At 40.9% G+C, this 26,468-nt stretch overlaps 2 protein-coding genes across 2 annotated transcripts in view; one reads left to right on the top strand and one right to left on the bottom strand.

Annotated features, from left to right (window-relative positions):
• Window positions 1–2,321: 2,321 nt before the first annotated feature.
• Window positions 2,322–7,374, top strand: LOC140225450 (cytochrome P450 4A10-like). Its single transcript, XM_072304402.1, has 4 exons — window positions 2,322–2,532; window positions 3,867–4,046; window positions 6,007–6,218; window positions 7,204–7,374. The coding sequence occupies exons 1-3, from the start codon at window positions 2,322–2,324 to the stop codon at window positions 6,210–6,212; spliced, it is 597 nt and encodes a 198-aa protein (XP_072160503.1). The 3' UTR covers window positions 6,213–6,218; window positions 7,204–7,374.
• Window positions 7,375–10,985: 3,611 nt separating this feature from the next.
• The window catches only part of LOC109044143 (uncharacterized), a 71,688-nt gene continuing 56,205 nt past the window's right edge, over window positions 10,986–26,468 (bottom strand). The window contains exon 3 of the mRNA XM_072304768.1: window positions 10,986–18,283. Within this exon, the coding sequence (XP_072160869.1) occupies window positions 16,741–18,276 (1,536 nt within the window). The 5' untranslated portion in view covers window positions 18,277–18,283 and the 3' untranslated portion in view covers window positions 10,986–16,740. The remainder of the gene's footprint in view (window positions 18,284–26,468) is intronic.

The raw sequence follows: 26,468 nt of genomic DNA, 5'->3' as shown, positions 1-26,468 counted from the left end.
TTGACCTTTTTAAAGCTGTAAGTCTGATAAAATATGTACTCTAAGATATACATCAACCTAATTTTCTTGAGATACAATTTACAATTTGCTAAAAAAAAAAAGGAAACGCCTGCTGATGACTATGCTGCGTACGGAATTCTACTTACTTCATATCGCCCTTCGTTAGAGAAAAGTATCTTACTGAAATGGGAATGCGTTGGGGAGTTATTTAAGACGACCGAAAATACAAAGTGAAAGGTGAAGTGGTTTTTGAAAGTGGACACGCACATTTTTTTTCAGACCGTTCACAACAAGTGAGTTAAATGAAACTGACTTGCTAGGGGCTTTAAGAGGGTAAGTTTTACCAAAGGCAAATTATCTAGGGACGCATCGAATCCGCCATACGATACGTTGCGCTTCACTTTCTGTTTATTTTCCGATGGTTCTGGAGTGATCATAATTTATGACGGAGTATTGTTCTGGAGAAAAAAAATAATTCAAATACATGAAATAAAGTAGGGAGTGGTTAAGTAGAAAGAGAAATTAGTCGCTGAAATGACGAAAAGCCCACATTTTCGCACCAAAATCCTTCTGAAACCAATACAAATTTTGAAAACAGCTCGCTGCGCGTAACAGCGTTGAACACTAGGAGATTTTTCCGTTCAGAAAATGTTTGGACACACTTCCTTAGTGGACCCTTGGAAGAAAAAGATGAATGAATGTTATAAAAAATCATACATGGCGACAAAACTTCTGGCACTGTAGCTAAAAACGACCCGTGCGAAGATAAATCGATGTCGCCAACTTTTGAATCCGACAATGGTATACAGAAAACCCCACTAATGCAATGGCGAGGCGTAGATGATCGATTATCGATATTTACCCATTTGAAGCTATGGTAAAGAATCGATTATTAAGGTGTTCGTTGCGAACACCCTGCTTATCGATCCTTGTCTATAGCTTTAAATGGCAGATCAATCGATACATCGCAAAGCACGCCACGCCACTGCACACTTGCCAACTGCAAGTTCCCTCCTTTTGTCACCAGAGGCGGATCTAGCAATTTGGCAACACCGGATTTCCTCCATTTAATTTTTTTTTTTTTTTTTTTTTTTTTTTTTTTTTATTCACCAAATTATGTTACAACCACCTGTTTACAAGTGTAAATTAACTTCGTTTTACAAATATAATAACAAACACTAACTTAAACTATTTTTAATTTTCATTTTTAACTTTTGCATGTATAACCTACTCTCACACAGCACCCAGACTACATTCATACACCTTAAAACTAGAGTAGTGGAATAGAAAAAAGAATTACGATAAGCAATGAAAAATAAATGAGAGAGATCATAAAAAAAAAGAAAAAAAAAAAAAAAAAAAAAAAAAAAAAATAGGAACAACCATTTAAATCTACGATAAATAATCGATTCTTGTCGGAGCACCTGGCCCCTCTGAGAATCGATACATTTCCATGGGTTTAAATGGGAAAAAACAATGTTGCCAATTTGCTGGACGTAACTACACTCGGCGCACAGCGGATCGAGTCAATTAGAGAGGTCGGACATGGAATTCGTGACTAAAACTGCAAATTTTTGTGTTTATTTCGTCACACAATACATTTCAAGGGGTGGTTCAAGAAGAAAATTTCGCAAAAAAAAAACCAAAAGAACCACTTTTAGAGCCTTAAAATTTTGTCTGAGCGGAGTTATAAACGTTTAATGTTTCCAAATTTTGTCCGATCTCCCCTATTGACTCGATCCATTGCGCGGCGGCTCAAACTCGGACGAGCCAGAAATTGTAGTTCCGAAAAGCAAAATGTAGTCCAAATGACCACGCCATTATATCGCTAGGCAACGAAGCCCACACGTAAAAGGCGTTTCACTTGCATGCTTTTATTCAAAATTATTTATGAAAATATGTCAATAAAGAGAAAAAAATTAGTTGGGTCTTATGTGCCGTTTTATCATCTGAAAGTACAATAATTTCAACAAACTGTACAAAAACTTCAAAATCATAAGTTGAAAACTGCTGACGCATCGAAGAATAATCGCCGTCGCAACACAGTAACGGCCGGCGCGGGCCTGGTGCGCATTGTCTCTGGGTGCGCAAGGCATGGAATGCATAGGAGCGCCTTACAAGACCGCATGATACCTCATGCATTGCGCGTACAGCACTGTGTGCGCGGCGCACAGTAGCGCCTAAGCGCCTTACCCTTGTCGTCCATATAACTCAATGCTTTCCCGGGCTCGTCTCAAAGTGTAGTTAAGCCCTTTCATCACCCGGGCGACGATTTTACTTACCCAGTGGATTGATGATTGCAGGGTACAATAACAAACAGCATGGTGGCATCCTGGATTTTCATTATTCTCGCTAAGCGCCCGGATATTCATCAGAAAGTGTACGAGGAGATCGTCGAAGTTTGCGGACAGGAAGTTACGCTGAACGATGTATCAAAGCTAGTTTACCTAGACATGGTTATAAAAGAGGCTCTCAGGCATTTCACAATCCTTTCGTTACTCGATACATCGAAGAGGAGCATCACATTAGAAGGTAAATGTACAGCTACGCTAACATATATGCCAGGGCGAAAGTACCAAATTCTCAAGTGGCAGTGATCGCGATGAATATCGATTTTATCGGTTGGTTATCGCGATTATATCGGTGGCAATATATCGAGATATTATCGCATTAAAAATTGCGATTTATGGTGATTACATCACTACACGTCGCAATTTTCGGTTCGATAAAATCGAGATTAAATTGTCTTTTATCGCGATTTTTATTTAAAAAATTTTGCGATAAATTGCCGGGAATGCCGGGTGATAAAATCGCGATTTTATCGCGATAAGATCGAGAGTAATCGCTCCGATGTTGATGATCCTAGCGATTATATCGCCCATAAAATCGCAATATACAGCGATTTTTCCGTTGAGAAATGCTACTTGGGTAACATACCTCTGGGTTGTCAGTTTTGAGTCAGCTGCAACAATGAACTGATGGCAGTGTCACTACAAGCTATGTTAATACTCCCTGAGAAACTCGTCGAAATCATTGGCGGATCCAGAAAATTGGCAACATTGTTTTTCTCCATTCAAACCTATGGAATTATATCGATTCTTGGAGGGGCCAGGTGCTCCGACAAGAATCGATAATGAAACATAGGTTTAAATGGAGGGAATCCGGTGTTGCCAAATTGCCGGATCCGCCTCTGGTCGGAATGGAAATAAAAGACCATAATGAGAGATTTTTTACGACTAATAAAGACTTTCACGTAGTGGGTTTAAAGCATGCTTACCCTCGCGACTTATTGTTTGGTCTTCATTCGATAAAAATTAGCAAAAAGCTGTTCGAGAGCCTTAATTCTACATTTATCTATCTTAATTTTTAGTTTTTTTATATCATCCTTCTGTCTTTCTTTCAGATAGGTAGTGAGCATAAAAATTCTAAAAAAAGGGGAGTGTCTAGTTCATGAAATACGAAAGTGGGGAATTGATATTTTTGACGCAGTATTTAAAATGCTGGTGGAGGACAAAGGATTTGAACCCTCATTCAGTCAAGACTAGAAAATTCCATCTTATCTTTAGGTCAATTTTAGAGGAGTTTAGAATATTTTATTGAAATAAACCCCCTCTAAGAATGTCTACCATCTCTATAGCTGTAAAATTCAGACAAAAATTACCATCTAAATTTCATAGATTTTCACAATTTTCGCAATTTTATTGCAAAGGATGAAGTTGCACAATCTTAGCATCATTGCAATGCTAGTGGTTCCTTTTTGCAAAATGCAATCCAATTTAAATTTGGTCTGTTCAGTTATTAGAAATATCTGAGCCTTAATCGATTGTGTTTTCTTACATGAATCATTTTTTTTCAAATTCCTTTAGATAATACGACGCTGCCTGCAGGCTTAAACATAGTGCTGTTCATTTTTGATCTACATCATAACCCAGAGTACTGGCAAAAACCTAGTGAATTCTACCCGGAACATTTTTCTCCCGTCAATGAACTCAACAGGCCCGATGGAGTGTTTCTTCCGTTTTTGGCCGGTCCCAGAATATGTCCTGGTAAGTTCCGCAGGTCCACGCACATCAGGCCTTGTCTCCCGGGACGTTTTCATGGGATTTGCCCTGAGTTCGAATCGCAGGAATGAACTTCTGGGATTTTTCCCAGTTACGTCTCCACGGGACGGGGTCATACAGTCCTGCGACTAGTTTGCGCGGGAAGATAAATTAGTTAAAGTCGAGTATTTAACCGGGATTTTAATAATAATTGCACTCAATTGATAATTACACCATGTTTTAACTAAACAAACATTAACTATGTAGTACTGAATGAAATATCGCACGATTTGTTTTCACAATTCTTTTCTTCTCTCAGTGGATCTAGAGGTACAAGTGCATACTGGGTACTGGGCAAAATATTGATTAACTCAAAATATTTGTCCCAACTTCGTAAGTGGGATTTTTCCCTGGGACAAATCTCATGAAACGGCTCGTGGAGACAAGGCCTCAGAATTTGACTATCATATTTGTAATGTTTGAGATTGCAGCTCTGAGGGCTGATTATTGAAATTAATACTTCTCAGGGCTTCTCTAATTCAATAATGTAAACCTTAGAGGCCCTTAAGAAACATGCTCTAAGGAGCCTACCAAAACATCGGTATTCAGGGCTTAAACTATGCTAATAGTACAGCTAAAGGGTACATGGGAATTGTCTCATTCAGGGCCCGCAAGACGCATATTTCATTAGTTCACCGAAATTTTAGTATCAGGCTCTCAGAGCACTACAGTCATTGAAGCCCAATATCCGAAAATTAAGGGCCCCATGACACCCAAAGTTCCAGTCTTAGGGCCTTTCTAAATCTGTCTCTTTAACTCCAAGGGCCCCTAGAGGATCTGGTCCGATTTCTTGCTGAGATGGAGAATTAAAAATAGTGATAACAAGACAAAAATCGCTCAGGGGCTAATTTGGCCCTGTTCTAAAAATTTCCATCTTTATCCTGCCATTTCATCGAGAGTCAACAGGTTGAATTTCACTGATTCAGAGACTTCAACAAAGGGGTAGAAGTGTAGAGATACGTACATTAGATCATGCTATAGAGAACTTTTGCATATTTTCCTGTTTTCTGGTTAAAAGTCAGTAGGTTAAATTTCATTGATTGAGAGACTTTAACGAAAGGATAGACACTTAAGAACACGTACAGTTTGATCGGAGAGCAACCCAATTAACGAGAAACATTAAGGAACGAATAATTTGACAACCTCGACATAGTAATACTATGGAAAAAACACAGTGAAGTGGTAAGAGACGGAGTAGAGACCCCCTCCTCCATACATAAAAGAGCAAATAAAACATATTAAAAAAGAAAAAACTCAAGTCCAGCTCCGATGCCGTATCTAAGCCATCTGTTTCAGAGATGGCATCAACATTTTTGACGCAAATTGAAATTTTTGATTTTTTTGGCATTGTTTTTACCGCAAAATAGCGTGGACCCAGCACTATACTTTCAGGATTGCCACAGAATTTAGAAAATGAATTTCCCTGATTTCTCTACCACATTTGGTAAAATTCCCAGACAATTGAGGATATGCTATATGCTTAAAAATACATAATTTGAAATAGTCATCCGGCAAAATTCGTTTTTCGAAACGTCAAACCCATTCTAGAAAGGAAATAAAGGCGACTTAGCAATTTCCACTGACATTTTCATCATTTCCCCTGACAATTCCTGCAGGTTTGCCGTGACTTATTAAATTTCCCGACATTTCCTGGTTTTCCCAGACTGTGGCAACCCTGTATTTTTACCACATTGTTACTTAGGAATTAAAAGATGAAAATGCTTAAAAATTGGTACACTTTGATTCCTGAAAAGGTGTAGGTATGTATATCCAGTTGGTTGAATCTCCGGTGCGCAACAAGTTCAGAGTCTGTGAGGTATACTGCTGCCTCGGGACACTCATAATGAAATTTCAGTCTACGGCTAGGAATAATTATATCTACAATTATTTTGTATTTGTTCCGCAGGTAAAAAATACAGCGAGACTTCCATGAAATACTGGATTGCCAAAACATTGCTCCGCTACGAGTTCCTCACGGACGAAAAACTTCCGGACGACTTCACAACAGCCGACTACATTTGCACGTTCGCGCTTTGTCCAATCTCAGGATTCCAAGTCAAGGTTCAAGAAAGGATGCTGAAAATGCAAACGACGTCTCTTCCACCACAGTGAAGAAAAGTAGGTGACCAAAATTTTGTGTTTGTGTGGAAAGTAATTCACAAAATGACAAAAACTTCCAGAGGCAGATCCAGCAATTTGGCAACACTGGATTTCCTCCATTTAAACCTATGCTAAATAATCGATTTTTTTCGGAGCACCTGGCCCATCCAAGAATCGATACATTTCCATAGGTTTAAATGGAGAAAAGACAATGTTGCCAACTCGCTGGATCCGCCAATGAAAACTTCAGGTTCATTTTTTTGGTTAGGTAGTTTTTCCTCCGGTTAAATTTACCTAAAGAGAAAACAAGAACCGCAATTTGAAGTACGGGCAGAGTGGCACCCCCTACTATTACGAGTCGTCTCTGATTGGCTGATCCGCCTGTTGCCCACTTTCGGGGGCTCTAGTGGAAAATAACACAGGGTTCATTTTTTATCGAAAATATCTCGAAGACGAGGAAAAATGTATACGTTGGAGATTTCAGAAATCAATTCTCGAGATTTTTCTGAAGATAATGATGGGTAATACATGACACTTTTTTCTCTAGGAGAGGCGCTGGCTCTCCGAAATTTCTAAATTTGCAGAAAATAATGTCTCTAAATTTTGTTGCAGACTTCTTTCTTCATTTTAAAATTACGCCATATCTGAGCTGTTTAACTGGTAGTTAATGAAGTACAACTGTATTTAAATACATAACTGGTCTCGCATTCATAATGTGAATACTAGCCTAAAACTAAAAAGCAATTTTTTTTCTAATCAAATTAAAAAATTTTCAAAACCGAATATTCTTATTACCTATTAAGGTAAACTATAAACTTATTACATATTACCAATTATACCTATTAAGTATAATCGGTTTTTGAAAAAAAATTAATTTGTATAGAAAAAAGTGTTCATAGTGCCGATAAAGTGTTAGAAAAATTGTGCAGTATGCTACAACATAGTAAAACAGCAATGCCATGATACAAGAATTCACAATGCCTTTTCATATTTCTCTTTTCAGAATTGCCTATAAAAATCAAACATCGAACATTCCACCTCTCACTTCAGATGGAGAACAATCACACCCATAACTACGAATTTTTTTAAAAGTTAAACCATAGTCTGCAGGTTTTAAAGTCTGCCTGTTTCATTTGTCCGTGTTAAATCATTTTTAAGATTTGATGGTTTACGATAAAATATTATCTACCAGTTAAAAACGCAGTCTTTTTTCTTACCACTAGTCTACATATACTTGAAGTGATAAAAAATATCGAGAATATTTTTGCCAATTTTTCTATCCACTCGTTCAAGTCCTTTTTAGGGTTTCAAGACAAACAGTAATTTATTGACAATGATGTGTCCGTACTTTTCAAAGATTCGTGGTTCGATCATCTTATCTTGACTGGAGTTATGTGGAACTTTCCGAAAACAGAATGGCGGAACCGTGTATCTTTAAGGTCAACCCTCTAACTCAAAAAAAGCTCATTAAAAATTCTTAAGACAAATGTATACAGGGTGATCCAAAAGTCCCTTCCACCCCCTCTAACTTTTTACCTAATTGAGGTAAAGATTTGAAACTTGGGGGATATTCCTAGGTCAAAGGGAGCTACTTTTTGGCCCCCCTAAAATTTTCAGGGGGCCCCCCTTGGGGGGGCAACGGCCCCCAACTTTTAATTTTCAAATGGGAAGACCCCCTTTGTGATAGCTCGTTCGAAAGAGCATAAAAAAAGAAAACTTTTCGCGCAAATCCGAAGTCAATATCTCAAACCGTCTCAAAATGGCGGCCGGTTAAAGTTCAAAATGGCCGAAAATTCACACCGGTTATTTGTCGATGGATTTGCGCGAAAATCGGTATGTTGGGGTATTTTGACACGAGAAAAACGAATTTGACGTTAGATTTTCAAAAAAACCAAAATTTCCAAAATGGCCGCCGGTTAAAGTTCAAAATGACAAAAAATTGATTTTTTTAGAAATTTAAGTTCAAATTTGTTTATCTTATGCCAAACTACTCTCAAATTCCAAGTCTTAGGCAAATCCATCAGGAAAAAACCGAGGTGACAATTTTCGGCCATTTTAAACTTTAACCGTCGGCCATTTTGGAAATTTTGGTTATTTTGAAAATCTAACGTCAAATTCGTTTTTCTCGTGTCAAAATACCCCTACATACCGATATTCGCGCAAATCCATCAACAAATAACCGGTGTGAATTTTCGGCCATTTTGAACTTTAACCGGCCGCCATTTTGAAACGGTTTGAGATATTGACTTCGGGTTTGCGCGAAAAGTTTTCTTTTTTTATGCTCTTTCGAACGAGCTATCACAAAGGGGGTCTTCCCATTTGAAAATTAAAAGTTGGGGGCCGTTGCCCCCCTAAGGGGGGCCCCCCTGAAAATTTTAGGGGGGCCAAAAAGTAGCTCCCTTTGACCTAGGAATATCCCCCAAGTTTCAAATCTTTACCTCAATTAGGTAAAAAGTTAGAGGGGGTGGAAGGGACTTTTGGATCACCCTGTATATAAAATTGAATACAATATTCTCTGAGAAATTCAAAGAAAAGTGTGTGCAAGTTTTCTGGTAATGCTGTACTTTCTGGGAAGAATTGGGCACACCGAAAAAGAAGTGAAGTAGATTTAACATTCTTGATGTAAAAAAACTGTGCGAGAACTCATAAAATGCTGAATTACCGTCACGGCAGTTTTAGTTTTACATCTTGGCTTTGCTGAAGTGACTGCTGTGGCGGGTAATTCAAGTGTGGATTAGTGGTTGGCGATATCGAACGGAAACGGGTCTGATAAGGTTTGGAAATATCCTGTAATCCTACCTGCAGGCTGATCGTTGAAATTGATAGATAAAGCTATAGACAAAGAAGACAAAAAGGATATGGAGTGAACCTGTTGGTGGAAGCGGGTGGTTGCAATGGACAAAGGCATAGTAGGTAATAGACTAACTAACGGCAACTCACGAGAAACTCGACAGCTAGTTCATCATTTTCTCGTTTAGTCTATAAGAGGTACACATTTCAACCAATAGGATCGCTCCATACCCCCTGCGTCTTCTTTGTCTATAGCTTTGTCTATCAATTTCAATGATCAGCCCGCTGCAGGCTGATTGTTGAAATCGATAGATAAAGCTATAGACAAAGAAGACAAAAAGGATATTGAGTGATCCTGTTGGTGGAGGCGGGTGGTTGCATTGGACAAATATGATAGATAATAGTCTGACAAACGGCAACCTACGGGAGACCCTATAGTTAGTCTATCGTTTTCTTCATTATATAGGAATCAACCATTTCAACCAATAGGATCGCTCAATATTCACGTCTTATTTGTGTATGCTTTGTCTATAAATTTCAAAAATCAGCCGGCTGCAGCCTGATTTTTGGATATTGCGTTCGTCGGCCGGAGAAGACAAGAATACGGAATTATAGATCTATGCGATGTTCAGGCTATTTCCATTTAAATCTTCCGTCACATTCTTACGGCGCAATGATACAACTATTTGAATTCTCCGGAATGCGTGAGGTATCACGCCGCATTTGAAGGCGTTTTCAAAACAGCTTAGTTCCGATACTCGGATTATCGTTTTGCATAGTTCATATTCACTTTGTTATATTCTGTGTCACTTGTTTATTTTTAATCCTCGTAGAAAAACCACCTATTTGCTAAATACAATTCTAGCTGCAGCGCACTTCAGCTCTGCATTCACCATCGCAAAAATGTCAAAGGAAATCGACACGCCCAGCGTGCATGGAGGCTATTTCCATTTAAATCTTCCGTCACATTCTTACGGCGCAATGATACAACTATTTGAACTCTCCGGTATGTGTGAGGTATCACGCCGCATTTGAAGGCGTTTTCAAACCAGCCAAGTTCCGATACCACAATTATCGTTTTGCATAGTTCATATTCTTTTGTTATATTCCGTACCACTCGTTTATTTTTAATCCTCGTAGAAAAACCACCCATTTGTAAATACAATTCTAGCTGAAGCGCTCTTAACCCTAGTCTGCCTGAGCCTCTGAACCAACGAGAAAGCCTGAGCGGGGTCAATTTGACCCCAGCTGAAAATCAATTAGTTAGCTATGTTTTTTTCATGTTTTTAGTTAATATCAGTGCACTAACCTTACAGGCCTTAACCATAAAGCATATCTAAGTTTTAAAAAACACGGCGCAGGGTATGCAACCATTTTATCATACACATGTTGCCATGTTGTTCTCAGCATGAGAAAAAAAAATCATAGGGCTACTAAATACTGAAAACGAAAAAAATCTGAAAAATTTTGCTTATGTTTTACAAGTTTCTGAAAAAAATTAAAGAGAGAAAAATGAATGTACCTTCAAAGTAAGCTTTTGTGATGCTAAATGGTAAAATATATGTTATAAGGATATCTGACCCCGCTCAGGCTTTCTAAGGGTACTCGTGAATTTTTTGATCTCTCATGCACATTTTTTTCTTTTTCCTTCAAAATCGTGTTCCTAGATGTTTTTGTAGAGCTATTTGTGAAGGACAAAAAAATTCGTGCATACCACGAGAAATGGCAAAGAGTTGAAACTCCCGTGGGGTCAATCTGACCCCACTCAGGCAGACTAGGGTTAAGCGCATTCATGACTGCAAAAATGTTGATGGAAATCGAAATGGCCAGCGTGCATGAAGGCTATTTCAATTGCAATCTTCCGTCGCATTTATAAGGCGTATGAGGCGTGAATGATCGATTATCGATTTTTCCTCATTTCACGCTATGATAAAGAATCGATTATAAGGGTGTTCGTTACAAACACCCCGTTATCGGTCCTTTTCCATAGGTTTAAATAGCAGATCAATTGTTACATCGCGAAGCACGCCACACCACTGATGAAAAATACGCATACGCTGAAAAGCATGAAAAACTCGCATGGTTCTTTTTTCAGCCGGCGGTTTATAATAATCATTATGGTAATGCTCATTATTAAACTGATTTCATATATCACAGGCGATACCAAATTATTCCAATAAACGTGTTGTTTGAATTTGAGGATCTATTCTATACACACTCGAAAACTCAAAGAGAAAGAAATTCAACGATGTCAAAAAAATAGCGAGGTATATTTTATCAAAATATTAACATTATATTCTTTATAAATATTATTTTCTTCCTAGGGTAAGGGAAACAAAATCACATAGTGACCAGTGTTTGAAACTCACAGGCGCCAAAGCGCCTAAGAAATCGGTCATGGCACCTAAAAAATGAAGGCACTGCGCCAACGTGGCGCCTAAAAAAAATCTTAATTTTTCTGTATGGTGATTTTTCGAAATTTCCCCCAAGTTACACCTACTCTAAACATGACTAAAACATCTTGCGTCTGACAATCCACTAAATGCGCTTTGATATATAGGCAAGAAGTGAATTTGGCCCCTAAAAAATCTTCAATGGCCCCTAAAAATCGAACTTGCTGCACCACATGAGTCCTGGAACTCAAAGGTGTGTTTCGAACACTGATAATGCGACTAAGGAATACATATGAAGAAACAAGGGGGAAAACCGGGAAACAAGGCACAGATGCCTACATAATACAAACTAGTCCAGGCAAACAAGAAAAAGAGCCTGTAAAAATCCCGGGTAGCAATGTTTTCATCGATTCCTATGTAATTTTTGACGCTAAATCCGAATTTCAACTTTGCGCCATTAAATTCGGACCGGAAAGTTGCCAAATTTGGCAAAAATGGCCTAAAATCGGACTTTTTTCCGGATTATGGCCTGTAACTTGCCATAAATTGATCTGACGATAAAATCAGTTATTTTCAGAAATAAAGCTCGTTAAATTTCCCATAAAAAAGTTCCTATACACTTTTTTGCTCAAGGCAAAATCAAGCGTGCTGGCGGGCTCCGAAATTTGTAAAATGTGCGAAAATTGCGCATACTGTAATGTGTTGGGTTATCCTTATTATTTACATCAATTTATTTCACTACGTGTAAATTTTATCATTTGCACTTAATTTGTCCAGAAATTACTCGTCGGACGATTAAAACAGAAGACATCGGGCAAAAACCGCGAAAAACACAATTTTTGCTCATTTTTCAAAGTTCGGAGTCCGCCAGCGCGCTTGATTTTGCATTGAGCAAAAAAGTGTATCATGCGGAAAAAAGTCCGATTTTAGGCCATTTTCGCCAAATTTGGCGACTTTCCGGTCCGAATTTAATGGCGCAAAGTTGAAATTCGGATTCAGCGTCAAAAATTACATAGGAATCGATGAAAACTTTGCTACCCGGGATTTTTGCAGGCTATAGCCCTTTTCATGGCTTATTTGCCTGGACTAAACCGGGTGTGTCACGGGCTGCTGTGTACAAATTTTACATCTAAAGAATACATATACGGCTTCCGGAATGGTAGTATTTATAGTTACCACTTGTAAAACCAACATTGCTTTAGGTATGATATGGCAGATTAAAAATATTAAGATTACCGTAGAACCATCACTGAAAATTGTGATGGAAATTTTGATTAAGTCTCGACAAAATCCTAAAATTGAAGTAAGAAAAAAAATACTTCACCTCAAAAAGATCTGATATCACTTTCATAGAAAAACCAAATGGACATGATTTAAGAGGAACATAATCCACAAACTACACATACTACAAGGTAACAAAGTTAAATATAAAAAAATTAGTAACTAAACAGTCAAATCTTAAAGTACACGTTGAGCCTTAAACATGAAATCATAATTCGAAAGTCGGTGAGATGAAGATCAAATGGACCGAGTTTAACAGAAACGAACCAAGCCACATTAGCTATTGCCAAGTTTAACTGGGCAATTAATTTTTTTTACGAGAGAACGTTTGTTCGGATTTCTCATAAAATGTTAGGGAATTTGCTTCGTACCATGGAGAATTTTCACTGAAATTTCCACGAGAATCCGCATAGCCATTTTCATGTAAAAAATTAGATTGCCCAATTAAATTTAGCAACAGCTGATGTGGCTTGGTTCCTTCCTGTTTAACGCGGTCCAAATCAAGTGATCTACTCGGATTGCTCTAATCATTTATGCATAGCAAATCTACATCAATATTTCATTCCTGTTTAAAATGCTGTTCATGACCACGATGGCAAGGATTCTGGCCAACGGTTCAATACAGGGGAGGAGCTTACTTTCACTTTTTTTTAGGATTAATTGGACTGCATTTTGCAATAAGGAACCACAATTTGTGACTCATTCGTAAAAGCGTCTATCTCCATTGGGAAACTAATGGCTAATACTTCGTTTCTTAAATGAGCCATGAATAGTAGTTCCTTATTGCAAAATGAAGTCCAATTTCCTTTTGACACAAAAATAATCCGTAACTAGAAAAATAAAACAAATTGTGTGGACTGCAAATATCTGCCCCATCAACAAAACGGACAATGAAGTCACAAAGATCCAGTGACGATGCTTTCTAGTTGGCAAAACTGATTTTGCTTCATTTAGATCCATTAAAAATATCCACTCTATGTGAGGCAGGCTCGGTGGCGTGACGTGCGCTGCAATATATCGATTGATTTGCCATTTAAACCTACGGGAAAGGATCGATAGACAGGGTGTTCGCAGCGAACACTTTGATAATCGATTCTTTACCATGGCTTCAAATAGGAAATATCGGTAATTGATTATGCACGCCACGCTACCGGTGGCTATCTCACCAAGAATCGATTGCTTAACATATACATTTAAATGAAGAAAAACTTTCTTGGGACCAACATTGACTTAAAAGATATCCATAGCAGGACGATCACAATTTGCAGTCTAAAGTAGGTAAAAGATTTATACTGCGAACCAAAGTTTTTCTCATTTAGATTAGATATAATTAATTTTTACAGAAATCGCAAAAATACCGCTTTCCTGAGAACTTGAGGGACCACATTGCATACTTTTAAACATCACCGAGAGGATAAACTGGACCACATTTTGCAATTAGGAGCTACAAATTTTGGTTTAATTTAGAAGCAACGTGTATCTGTGTACCATTAATTTCCCTATGCCCAGAAGTGAGTTTATACAGATGAGCCAGAAATGGGTCACTAAATCTTGTTTATTTTATTGAATATTCTGAAAGTTCTATGTGAGTAGATAACGTGGTGATAATTCCGCATTTTTACGGAGCCGAAATCGCGGAGAAAACCGCTTTTGAAAAATCTAAAAACTGCAAGACATTTCAAACGCACCCGAATGGCGGGAAACTGACGGTGTTGATGTACTGCGGTAGTCATGTCGCAGTCTCCTCTCATTTTCCTCTGATGTTTGTTAAAATAAAACGTAATTCAATGTGGAATTGTTGCTTCTTTATTACAGCTAACATATGAATGAGAATCGAGTTTTGAATTCAAAAGATATAATTTCGACTTTAGTATTGTTCTCATATGCGAAGAGTAGATAGACATTTGACTGACGTCGTGGAAACCCGTGCCCGCTTCTGATTGGTGCCGAATGACATCATTCGGTGCGGCGCGAAACCGGGGCGTTTTAAATTTGCGCATAAGTTGAGCGATTTGAACTACGCATTTCTCGGTTATTGAGTTACTTGTTCGCGTTTTTAATGTGCGCATCGTGTTCTATGCGTCATTTTCCTTCAGAAAACTATATTCGCAAGTCAAAATTCGTTCATGATTTGGTGACCCATTATAGTTCCTAATCGCAAAATGTAGCCCAACTATCATGACTACGCATGTACAAGGCGTGGAACTTCAAGTTTCATTGTTCCCGAAACGCCTGCACATTTACTGTACGGTAAATTTCATGCATTGTATGGTAATTTCATCCATGGGTAATCCAAACCATAGATTCGTAAAAATAGTGACGTAAAAACTTAATACTAAAAACTGGCAGTGTTTAAAGAAGACAAATTCAGCGGACTGATTATTGAAATTGATGGACAAAGCTATAGACAAAGAAGACATAGGGAGTATGGAGCGATCCTATTGGTTGACATATGTGGTTTCTATAGACAAAGGGAGAAAATGATAGACTAACTGTCGGGTCTCTCGTGGGTTGCCGTTAGTTAGTCTATTACCTACCTTCTTTGTCCATTGCAACCACTCGCTTCCGCCAATGGGATCTCTCCATATCTCTTTTGTCTCCTTTGTCTATAGCTTTGTCTATCAATTTCAATAATCGGCCCGCAGGCAGTGGCGAGGCGTGAACGATCGATTATATCCCCATGTCACCCCATATCTGTCCAAACCGCGACTTTCTACGTTCAATATTAACTGAGAATATCGGCCTTTGAAAAGTCGGGTTTTTGACGTCATCCACCGCGATAGTGACAACCTTGGTTTCTTCCACCTTGTTTTCATAAATCGGTGTGACGCACATTTGCACTGGTTGTTCAACGTGAAACTTGGATGAAACCAAGGGTATCACTAACCCGTTGGATGACGTCAAAAACCCGCCTTTTCAAAGGCCGATATCTCAGTTAATATTGAACGTAGAAAGTCGCGGTTTGGACAGATCTTATTATTTGAAGCCGATCTACAAGAATCAGGCATCAAAACACGATTCTGTGACTAGCGCAACCGACCCATTCTCTAATAGGCCTCCAAAATATTCTGAAACGTTGAGCGGCGAATGGGCCTTCGACCGCGTTCAGCGATCTTCGTAACCGATCAGGTTGCAACTCGCCGTCCGTAACTCGCTCAAAGTCGTGGGGAAAAAAAAGGAGGTGTTTGCATCTTGAGGATCGTGTACCCTGTGACGTAGGTCGGTACAACCTGGTCAGCAAAATGCGGAATCCGAAGTATGAAAAACGGACCATAACGTCCGATTTTTTGGCTTAAATCAACTCATGATATAATTTCAAACACTTTAAGTAGAATGCATTTGTTGCATAAGCTACACCATTTCCAAGAAAATTGATGATAAAAGTCGCCGTACCGACCTACGTCATAAATAAAAGTCCAGGATGCCCGAAATGCTAACACATCCTTTTTTTCTCTGTATGGCTCACGATTCTGTGACCAGCGCAGCTGACCCATTGCACAGGCCTAGGACAATGGACCACTAGACAAGGTAAGAATTTAAGCAATCTGATACATGTTTCCTAACCAGAATTTAACGTAAAACACGACTCATACAACGAAAGTTACTGAAACCAACTCCTAAGGAAGATATGAACGTTTTAATTTCACACTGATTGCGAGGAATTTGAACTGCCCGCTCACAAGAAACTCAAAGCTCTACGTGAGTCAAATCGCGCACTACAATGGTTTGAGCAAGCTTCTCAATCATCGAGCAATGTTCATTTCCCACCATGTGTTGTTCAAACTATAAACAACTTGCTATAGCTGAGCCAAAACGTCAAGATCGAGGTTGCCAGATTTTTATATCACAGAGACTATCATGATAAACGTTTAGCGCGCGATGTGAATCACGTAGAGCATTGAGTTTTCATGAGCGGGTGGTTTGAATTCACGCATCAAGAAACATTGAATATTTTCGTGAGGAGTTAATTTCGGTAATTTTTGTTGTGCGCATCGTGTTCTACGTGAAATTTTAGTTACAAAACATGTATCAGAATGGTGAAGTTCGTAATCTGTCTAGTGCTCCATTCGCATCCCTCAGCTGGAGCAGCCAGGAGCTCCCCGCGAGAAGGAATCCCACCGAGCGTTCGTTCGACAAGCTCTCCTCAAATTGATGAAATCCGCCTTGACGAAGAAATCAAGGACCTTCTCCTTCAGTTCACCGAGCAGATTCTTGAAGTTCTCGGAGAGGAACTCGAAACTTTTACACCCCTCATCGCGGAGCCGTCTCTTGATGCGACCTCTCTCCAGGAGGTAGCCGAGGATCCGGCCGTAAATCGGGAACCGTCCTGGCAGGTCTCCAGTCTCGACCGCCCGAGCGACCGAATCGTTCCGCAACAGAAGAACGAGTTGACGCTCATCACTAGTCAGGAGATCATGGACGGACACGGGCGTATCCAAGACGAAAGTGCTCATCATGCACGCGATCTCCGCTTCGCAATCGTCCCTGAACTGGTCGACGGTTGTCTCTTCGTACCAACTCATCTCTATGAGGGGTTCCAAATCGGTGGTCCGATGAAGCGCGGCCACTTTCACGATGTGGCGTGCGAAAACTGAACGAACAAGTTGGCTTGATGCATGGCCACGATAAATTCTCAGTCGCTTGACCTGTTGCAACGACGCGGGGTCGAGGAACCGATTCTCGAGGACACAAGCGAAGTCGTCGATGGCGGGGGTGATCCACGCGGCGTCCAGCGAGGCGTGCAGGGCGGAGACCATCACCCCGTCCGGGTCCACCATCACGACAGCAGCGTCGTGCAGCAAGAGAAGCTTCAGGATCTCCCGCCGCTCGGCTTCGTGATGCCGCACGGGGAACAAGAATTGGAACAGCGGCGTTGTGTTCACGTAACTGGCGCAGTCGACTTCCGCGCCGCTCTCCAGTAGGATCCTCGTCGCGGCCGGGTGCGCGGCGAGGTGGAGCGGCGCGAAGAGGGAGAGCTCGGAGCGCGCGTTGAGGTCAGCGCCCCTGTCGGCCAGCACCTGAACTACCGAGAAGGCGTTGGCTTGGACGGCCACGTGCAGAGGCGTGAGGGTGCGGTCGTTCCTGCGTTCGGGGTCCGCACCGCAGTCGAGCAGCAGCTCGGCGAGGTCGACCAAGTTGAGTTCGGCGGCCAGGTGCAACAGACTTCCCGTGTGATTCTTACCGTACGTGAGAGGGATGTCGGGTCTACTGGTCAGGAGGCGCCGGAGGGTGTCCAAGTTGTGTTCGTCGACGGCGGGCCGGGCGCTGCCGTAGGCAGTCCGGACCGTGGTGAGCCCGAGGAGTTGCTTGACGAGGCCGGCGCAGCGGGGAGGGGCGGCCACGTAGAGCGGCAAGAGGGCCACCGAGGGGCGCCCGTCCAAGAGGATCTCGAGGATGTGGACCTTGGAGATGTCGGCGATCAAGCGAGACGCGGTCTCGTCGTCGAGGATCTGGACTTGCCTGCTTTGGAAGAACTTCAGGACGCCCCGGCCGCGACGGCTTTCCGCGAAGGTTTTCGGCAAGAGGGCGTAGGCTGAGCTCGGCGGGGGCGCATCGCCGTCTTGGTCATCCACGACGAACAGCAAGCACTGGACCATCTGACGGCCGGACATCCTTCGGCTGAAACACGGAGATCCGACGGTAAGACTTTTTTTCAAAAGCACGCAAAATGTCGTCACCTTCCGATCAAAGTATCACAAGCGCCATGCGACGTTTAAAAATTTCGGTTCTAAAAATTTCGGACAGCTTCGTAGGACAATTTCCTTGTAAAAGTATAAAATGGCAGCGAAAATTTTTAAACGTCTAATGACGCTTGTGATACTTTGGCCGGAAGGTGACGATGTCTTAGGTTCAAAATATTGATCAACAGACAGAAAAATTTGATCAGAGACAAGAGACACTTCACTAGTATCATGGCAATGGTGGAAGCTTTTACTTTCGGGACTTTAACATTCAAATGTTGACCTCCCTACGTGATTGATGGTTAACAACGTGTTGGCAGTTTCGTTCTACATAAACAAACCGAAGTTAGGGAATCTTGTTTGGCTCATGACGTTACCCGAAGCACATCATCCACCATGAAGGTAGGTCAACAGCCGAAAAGAGAGTGATGACTGTTGCTCCCTTATAAGTGTCCATAAGGACGTGTTGAATCCCTGAAGGTAGAAGCTTCCACCTGTCACCAAGAGGTTAGTGGAGGGTCTCTTGTCTCTGAATTGGATGGACGTATTTCTGCCAAACGGAACCAGAGACAGGTGAAAAAGAAGGGGTGTGCTCGTTAGTCGAGGGCCGTAAGAATGAATGGGAATCATAAAGCGCCAGTGACGTCAGCGGCGAAGAAGTCGTCACCGTTGTCGCTCGTGGTCCACATTAACTCATGAGCCCTGCCCACAACGCTATTTGCGATGTCCATGGCTCATGAGTGCCGCACTGCCGCATTCAGTTGGCACATAGTTCCGTTTGACAGAATGTAAAATCCCGCTTTTCCATTTCTCCAAAGGAAATCACGCCCACTTTAACAGTGTTTCTCATGCAGCTTTCTAGATCACACTTCATCTTTCCCACTCGTCCATAGTTCCGTTTAGCAGAAATACGTCCATCGTAAGTTCAAACTATAGGTTAACAGACGGAAAAATTTTAAGTCCAAGTATGGAATACGACAGAATATTTCTAAGAAGAGTACCTTTGTAGGGACAGTATAGCCGCTGCGGTTACCACCTCTGATTGGCTCAGCCGTCTTAGGCTGAATAGCGCCCTCTAGGGCCCAAAAATGGCGGACGCTGTAAGTAAATTTAAATACAAAATGACTCAAAATGTAGTTTTATTTGCACACCGCATCGAGAACTTTACTCAAATGCATTGTTACGACGTATTTAAATAGTTTTACGGCTGATCGTATGCTATTTTCGAGAAAAATCATATTGGATGTAGTAAGGTTGGCAGCAAGTAAGGCTGGCAGCAAGTAAAGTTATCGATAACCGTCAAAAGTTGGCGATGCCCCCCCTCCCATCTTCAAAAACCAATCATCTTTTGGCCCTGAATTTTTGGCCATGGGGCCCAGTGGCTATACACATTCCCAGTAAAGGTACAACTGAACCACCCAACAGAAACCGCGAGTGACTAAATTTGCGTCTGTTCTGTCAATGGTCCATGCACACGCTCTTTTCAATTAACGAATGGAAAAAATATATTTTCAACTGGCGGGTTGAAAAAAAAGGAGGAATTATACTGATGAGAAAAAGTTCATTTCATATGTCGAGCTTTGCTGCCGACGTCACAGTAACACACGCAAATATTTGTACTTCTTTTGAGCGTTCACCACGCTAAGCGTAGCGGACGCCATTTCCGGAGATTTTATCGTCCGAATACATTTTTTTCTCTCAAACATCGTTGACGTGAATTATTGTTAGATACACTCCTAAGACTCACAAAAAATTCCCCAATATGCTCATTATTGATGAAGTCAACAAAAAGTGCACAAATGAAGGTGTCACCAGACTTACAAACTCGTCACCAAAATTACAATTTCATTAGAACTATCAAATCACGCTGAGTTTCCCTCTGTTCACGAATGAAAAAAAATTGTATATATATGAGGACTTATCTGTAACAATAGCGGATTTCGAGTTTTCACATTGTGAGAAAATCGCGTTTGAAGTTTTCGAAGCTTCGCCGTTTGCCGCCCGTAGAACCGAGAGGATTCTTATAAAACTTTTCTTGAATACCCTGCTAAAAATGACGAGTAGGCTATTCAGAATTCGCCAACTCACATGAGTAGAATTTCCTACTTACATGAGTAGAAATCTTACTCATATGAGAAGAAATTCTACTCATAAGAGTAGAAAAGTTCAACCCATATGAATCCAATTTTTTTTCATTTTTCAGAAGTGCTGTTTCTGACCAAGAGACACCGACACAACATGTAAATTTGAAAAATGAAAACATTTTGTTCTTATGATTTTTTTGATGCGGTGGCTAGTTGCTGAGATATCGGACAAGGTAGGTTCAACGCTGAACTCATGTGAGTTGGAATCTCTAGTCATATGAGTTGGTATCTCTAGTCATAGAAGTTGGCGAAAACTGGATAAAGAAATTCTGCTCATATGAGTTAAATTCTATTTAGATAAGTTGAAATTCTATTCATGTAAGTTGAAATTCTATTCATATGACTTTGATTTTCTACTCATTTGTACTCACCATTTTTAGCAGGGTAGCAACCTCTCCTGTAAAAAACACACGTTTTGCGATCTATGTAAGTGAAAAATTGAAGGAGTAACAGCAAAAGCGATTGGAAAAAAACGTGGCATCCGCTGTTCTTACTGAAAACTTTTTTTATGCATGAAACAAAGTCTTCTGGAGGGTTAAGGCTAGTGAAACGATTGAAATGAACCAAAAGTAAGTCAACGCTGAGTCATTTAATACAATTGAGTAACAAACTAGACCGTTTGCAACTTCTAGAACAAAAATAAGGAACAAATTATAAAATCAGTTAAAAAATCAACAATTCTGGCGAGACGTATAATTTTGAGTGTCAGCTATAGCCCATGGTCGGTGCGCGAACAGTTATCGCAAGTGGATTCGAATTTCTACCATATCCTGCCGCGCCGGCGGGGGAGAACGGTGGATTCTCACATCCGCTGTTCTTAGAAATAACATGGTTTTCAGTTCATATCTCGCCGAAAAATTGTTCTGGAAGTCTGAAATTTTGAACAGGCATTCTTGAGGGTTCTGAAATTCGAAAAAAGCGTTTGCCCAAAAAATGGCAGATGTCAGCGACCGCTGTTGTAAGTCTTCATATGCTAAAGTATGTCCCTGAATGTATGTGCGCTAATGAGTGTACGAGAAAATACATATGGTATGCTAAAATATTATTTATTTTTATGTAGATATAGGGATACATGCACAATAGGGCTCACGTCATAATGCACTTAGTTCCGTTTGGCAGAAATACGTCCAATTTTGCTCGGACGAATGACAGTTTTTGATATCCTTTTGATAAACTCCTTTTTTTCATCAAAACAGGATGAATTTACTGATTTCAACGGCAAAAAGTGGTTTTCTCAAAGGATAGTTATAGTAAAAAAGGTGTCGTTCATAATTTACGTAACGGTAAAAATTGAATATTTTGACTCCCCAATCCCCCCTAACGCACCCGTAACGCAGGGTTGTACCTCCATTATACATTTTCCTACGTTCTGCTCGACCTCTTTCCCGTCATATTAAGGTTTTTCCCATGAATTATGGATAGAAAGAGCCTTGTTAAAAATGGGTCGAAATTCGCCCCTTTTTAGGCCCTCGATTTTGCCAACGGGACTTGCGCCAAATTGTTGCATATGATGCCCCTAGTCTCAGGTAAAAATTTCAGCTTGAGTTGAAAAGCGGTTTCGGAGATACGGGGGGGTGAAGTGGGGGAGTTGAGCGGCTGGCGTGCGCTCTTTCCGCGGCTGTTCCTCGCCAAATCTTCGTTTTGATGTCACTCATTACATGTTTTCTTATGTAATTTTTTGCGTACTTTCCATTTCTGACCTTAAAAATTACTTACAACCACTTCTCAAGGCGCTAGGGGGTGAAAATAGGGGTTGAACGGCTGGCGGCGCGCTCTTCCGCGTCTGTTCCTCGCCGAATCATCGTTTAGTTGTCACCCATTACATGTTTTTCTATGTAATTTTCCGCGCACTTTTCATTTCTGACCTTAAAAATTACTTACAACCACTTTTGAAGGCGCTAGGGGGTGAAAATGAGGGTTGAACGGCTGGCGGCGCGCTCCCTCCGCGGCTGTTCCTCGCCAAATCCTCGTTTTGATGTCATTCAATATATGTTTTCTGATGTAATTTTCCGCGTACTTTCCATTTTTGACCTCAAAAATTACTTAAAACCGTTTTTCAAGGGGCTACGGATTTTTTCACAGTTTTTTTTTTCTTTTTGGAGTTCTTTCAATTTATTTCGTAATATTCCTTAAGATCTATTGCTGCCGTATATTTTCAAATTTTTTCAGTGTACCTCACACGCTTTACGAGAAAATATATACGCATGATTTCATCCGAACATAAATATTTACACGTAAAAATGATATAGCAAATATGAGAACAAATCTGAGATATGCCTCGCGTAGTATATTAATCTGATTAATAAAAATTCTGTCCTTTAGTTCGTAATTTATTTATTTAAAACCATCCCTCACCCAAGCACCCCCCTCACCCCCAAATTGAAAGAACCCCCCCCCCCCCTCCGAAAAAAACTGTGAAAAAATCCGTAGCCCCTTGAAAAGTGGTTTTAAGTAATTTTTGAGGTCAGAAATGGAAAGTACGCGGAAAATTACATCAGAAAACATATATTGGATGACATCAAAACGAGGATTTGGCGAGGAACAGCCGCGGAGAGAGCGCGCCGCCAGCCGTTCAACCCTCATTTTCACCCCCTAGCGCCTTCAAAAGTGGTTGTAAGTAATTTTTAAGGTCAGAAATGAAAAGTGCGCGGAAAATTACATAGAAAAACATGTAATGGGTGACAACTAAACGATGATTCGGCGAGGAACAGACGCGGAAGAGCGCGCCGCCAGCCGTTCAACCCCTATTTTCACCCCCTAGCGCCTTGAGAAGTGGTTGTAAGTAATTTTTAAGGTCAGAAATGGAAAGTACGCAAAAAATTACATAAGAAAACATGTAATGAGTGACATCAAAACGAAGATTTGGCGAGGAACAGCCGCGGAAAGAGCGCACGCCAGCCGCTCAACTCCCCCACTTCACCCCCCCGTATCTCCGAAACCGCTTTTCAACTCAAGCTGAAATTTTTACCTGAGACTAGGGGCATCATATGCAACAATTTGGCGCAAGTCCCGTTGGCAAAATCGAGGGCCTAAAAAGGGGCGAATTTCGACCCATTTTTAACAAGGCTCTTTGCCACCTTGGTTCACACGCAGGGTGTTTCATCAGGCCCACTCCCCTCCTCTAACTTTGGAACCGTTCAAGATGCAAAAACTAAACTTTGGGAATGTTCCTATCTCAGACTGGACCATCTTCTAAGGGGTTCAAAATGTTGGCCCCTCCCTCAGAAGGTGGGGGAGCCCACATCTTTTTTTTTCAAATGGTAATTCCTACCTTGTGATACCTAGTGGGGAAGAACACTAAAAACTAAGAATTTTGGCGTAAACTGCAAATCGGTATCTTATTTTTTGACCGGGTAATAAGGTGTCTAAGATCAAATTTGACCTATTTTCAAAAAATCATAGCCTCAGTTCAAATTATCGCAGAAAAAAGCGGGATCACAATTCAAATATTAGTGGAAATTTAATTCGAGAGGAATCGATATTAACTTATTTGCAGGTCTAAATCAAGGCAACATTTAAGTCTTGAAAAATTCAACTTGTCACAGCAGTGAGAAGTGAAAAATAACCCTTTCGAATTCCGTAAGTTAGATGATTACAAAAATTCTGGCTCAAAGAAATTGATCCGTCATGAAAATCGTCAGGAACTTGAACGCACAAGTAGAGAGATCGCCGCGTCAACAAGAAGCGCCTTCAAGAAGGCGTTGATACCACTAATCGTACACCTAGGATACATTTCGATATACTTTGCTGTATATAGTGCAGAGGCATTGAATTGAAGGCGTTCTTAATGTCGTTTTGAGGGACTTGAGTCGCAAATTCGGTGCGGGCCTGTAACCGCGAGTCAGATTCGACCGGAGCGACCGGAAATGAAGGGCTGACGGACCGAAAGTCCACCGGAGAGTGCGGTATTGATCGGAAACGAATGGGCAACGTACCGGAAATTGATCGCAGCTTGCAGTATCGACCGGAAACGAGGGCTCAACGCAACGAAAGTCAACAAAACCAGTGCCGACCGGAAATGAAGGGGCAACGTACCCGAAGGTAGCCTCCAGGTAAATGAAATTTATCTTCGCTGGGATTTACTGGAGATTGTGCTTGTCATTCAATTTGTATCGCTTACAAAAATTCTCTCCGAAATAAATTGATCAGTCATCAAAATCGGCGGGAACTTGATCGCACCAGTAGAGCGATCGCCGCGTCAACAAAAAGCGCCTTCAAGAAGGCGTTGATACCTCTAACCGTACACCTAGCATACATTTCTAAATGCTTTGCTGTATTTAGTGCAGAAGCATTGAATTGAAGGCGCTCGTAATGCCGTTTTAAGGGACTCGAACCGCGAGTCAGATTCGAGCGGTGCGACCGGAAATGAAGGGCTGACGGACGGAAAGCCCACCGGAGAGTGTGGCAATGGTACACTATATTGAGCTCCCGATTTCGCGCCATGGATAGATGCACCAAGGATCGATCTCTGCAATCGATACATCGATGTTGGGCACACTCATTTTCGATACCATCCTTCCTTCTTGCCATAAACGAGCGCCCGTACTCCATGCGTCAGAAGAAAATTTTACGTGAACCGCCCTCTTCTACGACTACGACCAATTCAAGACGGCGGCAGCCGGCGAGTCGATTAACTTTAATCAATGAATCCATATCTCAGCAATGCTACTTATCGATCAAGACCATTCAATAACGATCAGACCATGGGCCTGTTGCAATTTTTTGCTAGAGCAAAAATGGACCGAGTTTAACAGAAAGGAACCAAGCCACATCAGCTATTGCCAAATGTAAGTGGGCAATACCTTTTTTTTTTACAAGAGAACGTTTACGCGGATTCCTTCGACATTTTTAAGGAATTTGCTTCGAACTGTGGAGAATTTTCACTGAAATTTGCACGAAAATCCACACAATCGTTTTCATGTAAAACATTAAATTGCCCAATTAAATTTGGCAATGGCTGATGTGGCTTGGTTCCTTTCTATTTAACGCGGTCCAAATAAGAGTTGTTCCCTACAGATAATGGCTAAAAAATCACGATGAGCACATCGGCAAACTCGGAAATGCACTCCTAACTTCACAATCTGCTGAGAAATTTGCGTTTTTTAAGCTTCCCGCTTCAAAAAGGATACTACAGCACAGGTTAACGTAGAGTCCCTTTATACCCAGAGTTAAGACAACTCGATTATCAGCTGACTGGCAGCTGGCTTTGGCTGGCCATGGAGGCCGAAACGAGTGCACCCAAACGAACGATATTGAGGGATAAGGATCAGGAATCCTGCGATGTCTGTCACACAAAAACAACAACATCAACAAATTGATCGATTAAAAAGAAAATGAGATTGGTTTGTGAATAATTTCTTAATCTATTTTCATTTTGGACCGATGGAAATGACAATTTACTCTTGATAAACCACAATTAGGTGATATTTTCATTATTCTTGTTCACATTCGAGGTACCGCCATCTTGGTGCACTCGTTTCGGCCTCCATGAGCGAGAACCAATCAGAATTGGATTTTTTTTTAGGCCACTTTCAGCCGAACCAAAAGTGAGTTGTCTTAACTCTGGGTATAAAGGGACTCTAGGTTAACGTTTCGTTAGAGGACTCGTTCCATTTGGACGGAGTTGAACAGAAAGGAACCAAGCCACATAGGGATCGAGCCGAGAAAAGGAGGTTTTAAGTTTAGCTCCTGCATAAGACTCAATGTAGAAGATAAACTTCAAGTTCAATTTCTGCAAAATTTGCTCCAACAAAAACTTTGAATTTTTGGCGATAGATAGTAGAGCAGTGGTTGAGTTCAAAACCACTCATAACTCAATTTTTTCCAGAATGTGGGGTGGCTCCTTTCTGCTTAACTCAGTCCGTTTAATCCTTGCTCAACATGGCCGACGCTTCCGCGCGCAAGTTGAGGAGAACACGCGGTCAATCAAGGCAAATATCTATCAACGCGAGAAAAATGTGAATGTGAACACGCCAATGG

This window comes from Bemisia tabaci, chromosome 9 (genome assembly GCF_918797505.1).
Source record: "Bemisia tabaci chromosome 9, PGI_BMITA_v3".
Classification (NCBI taxonomy): domain Eukaryota; kingdom Metazoa; phylum Arthropoda; class Insecta; order Hemiptera; family Aleyrodidae; genus Bemisia; species Bemisia tabaci.
The sequence above is the reverse complement of the archived record's forward strand: the minus strand, read 5'-3'. Positions and strand labels throughout refer to the sequence as shown.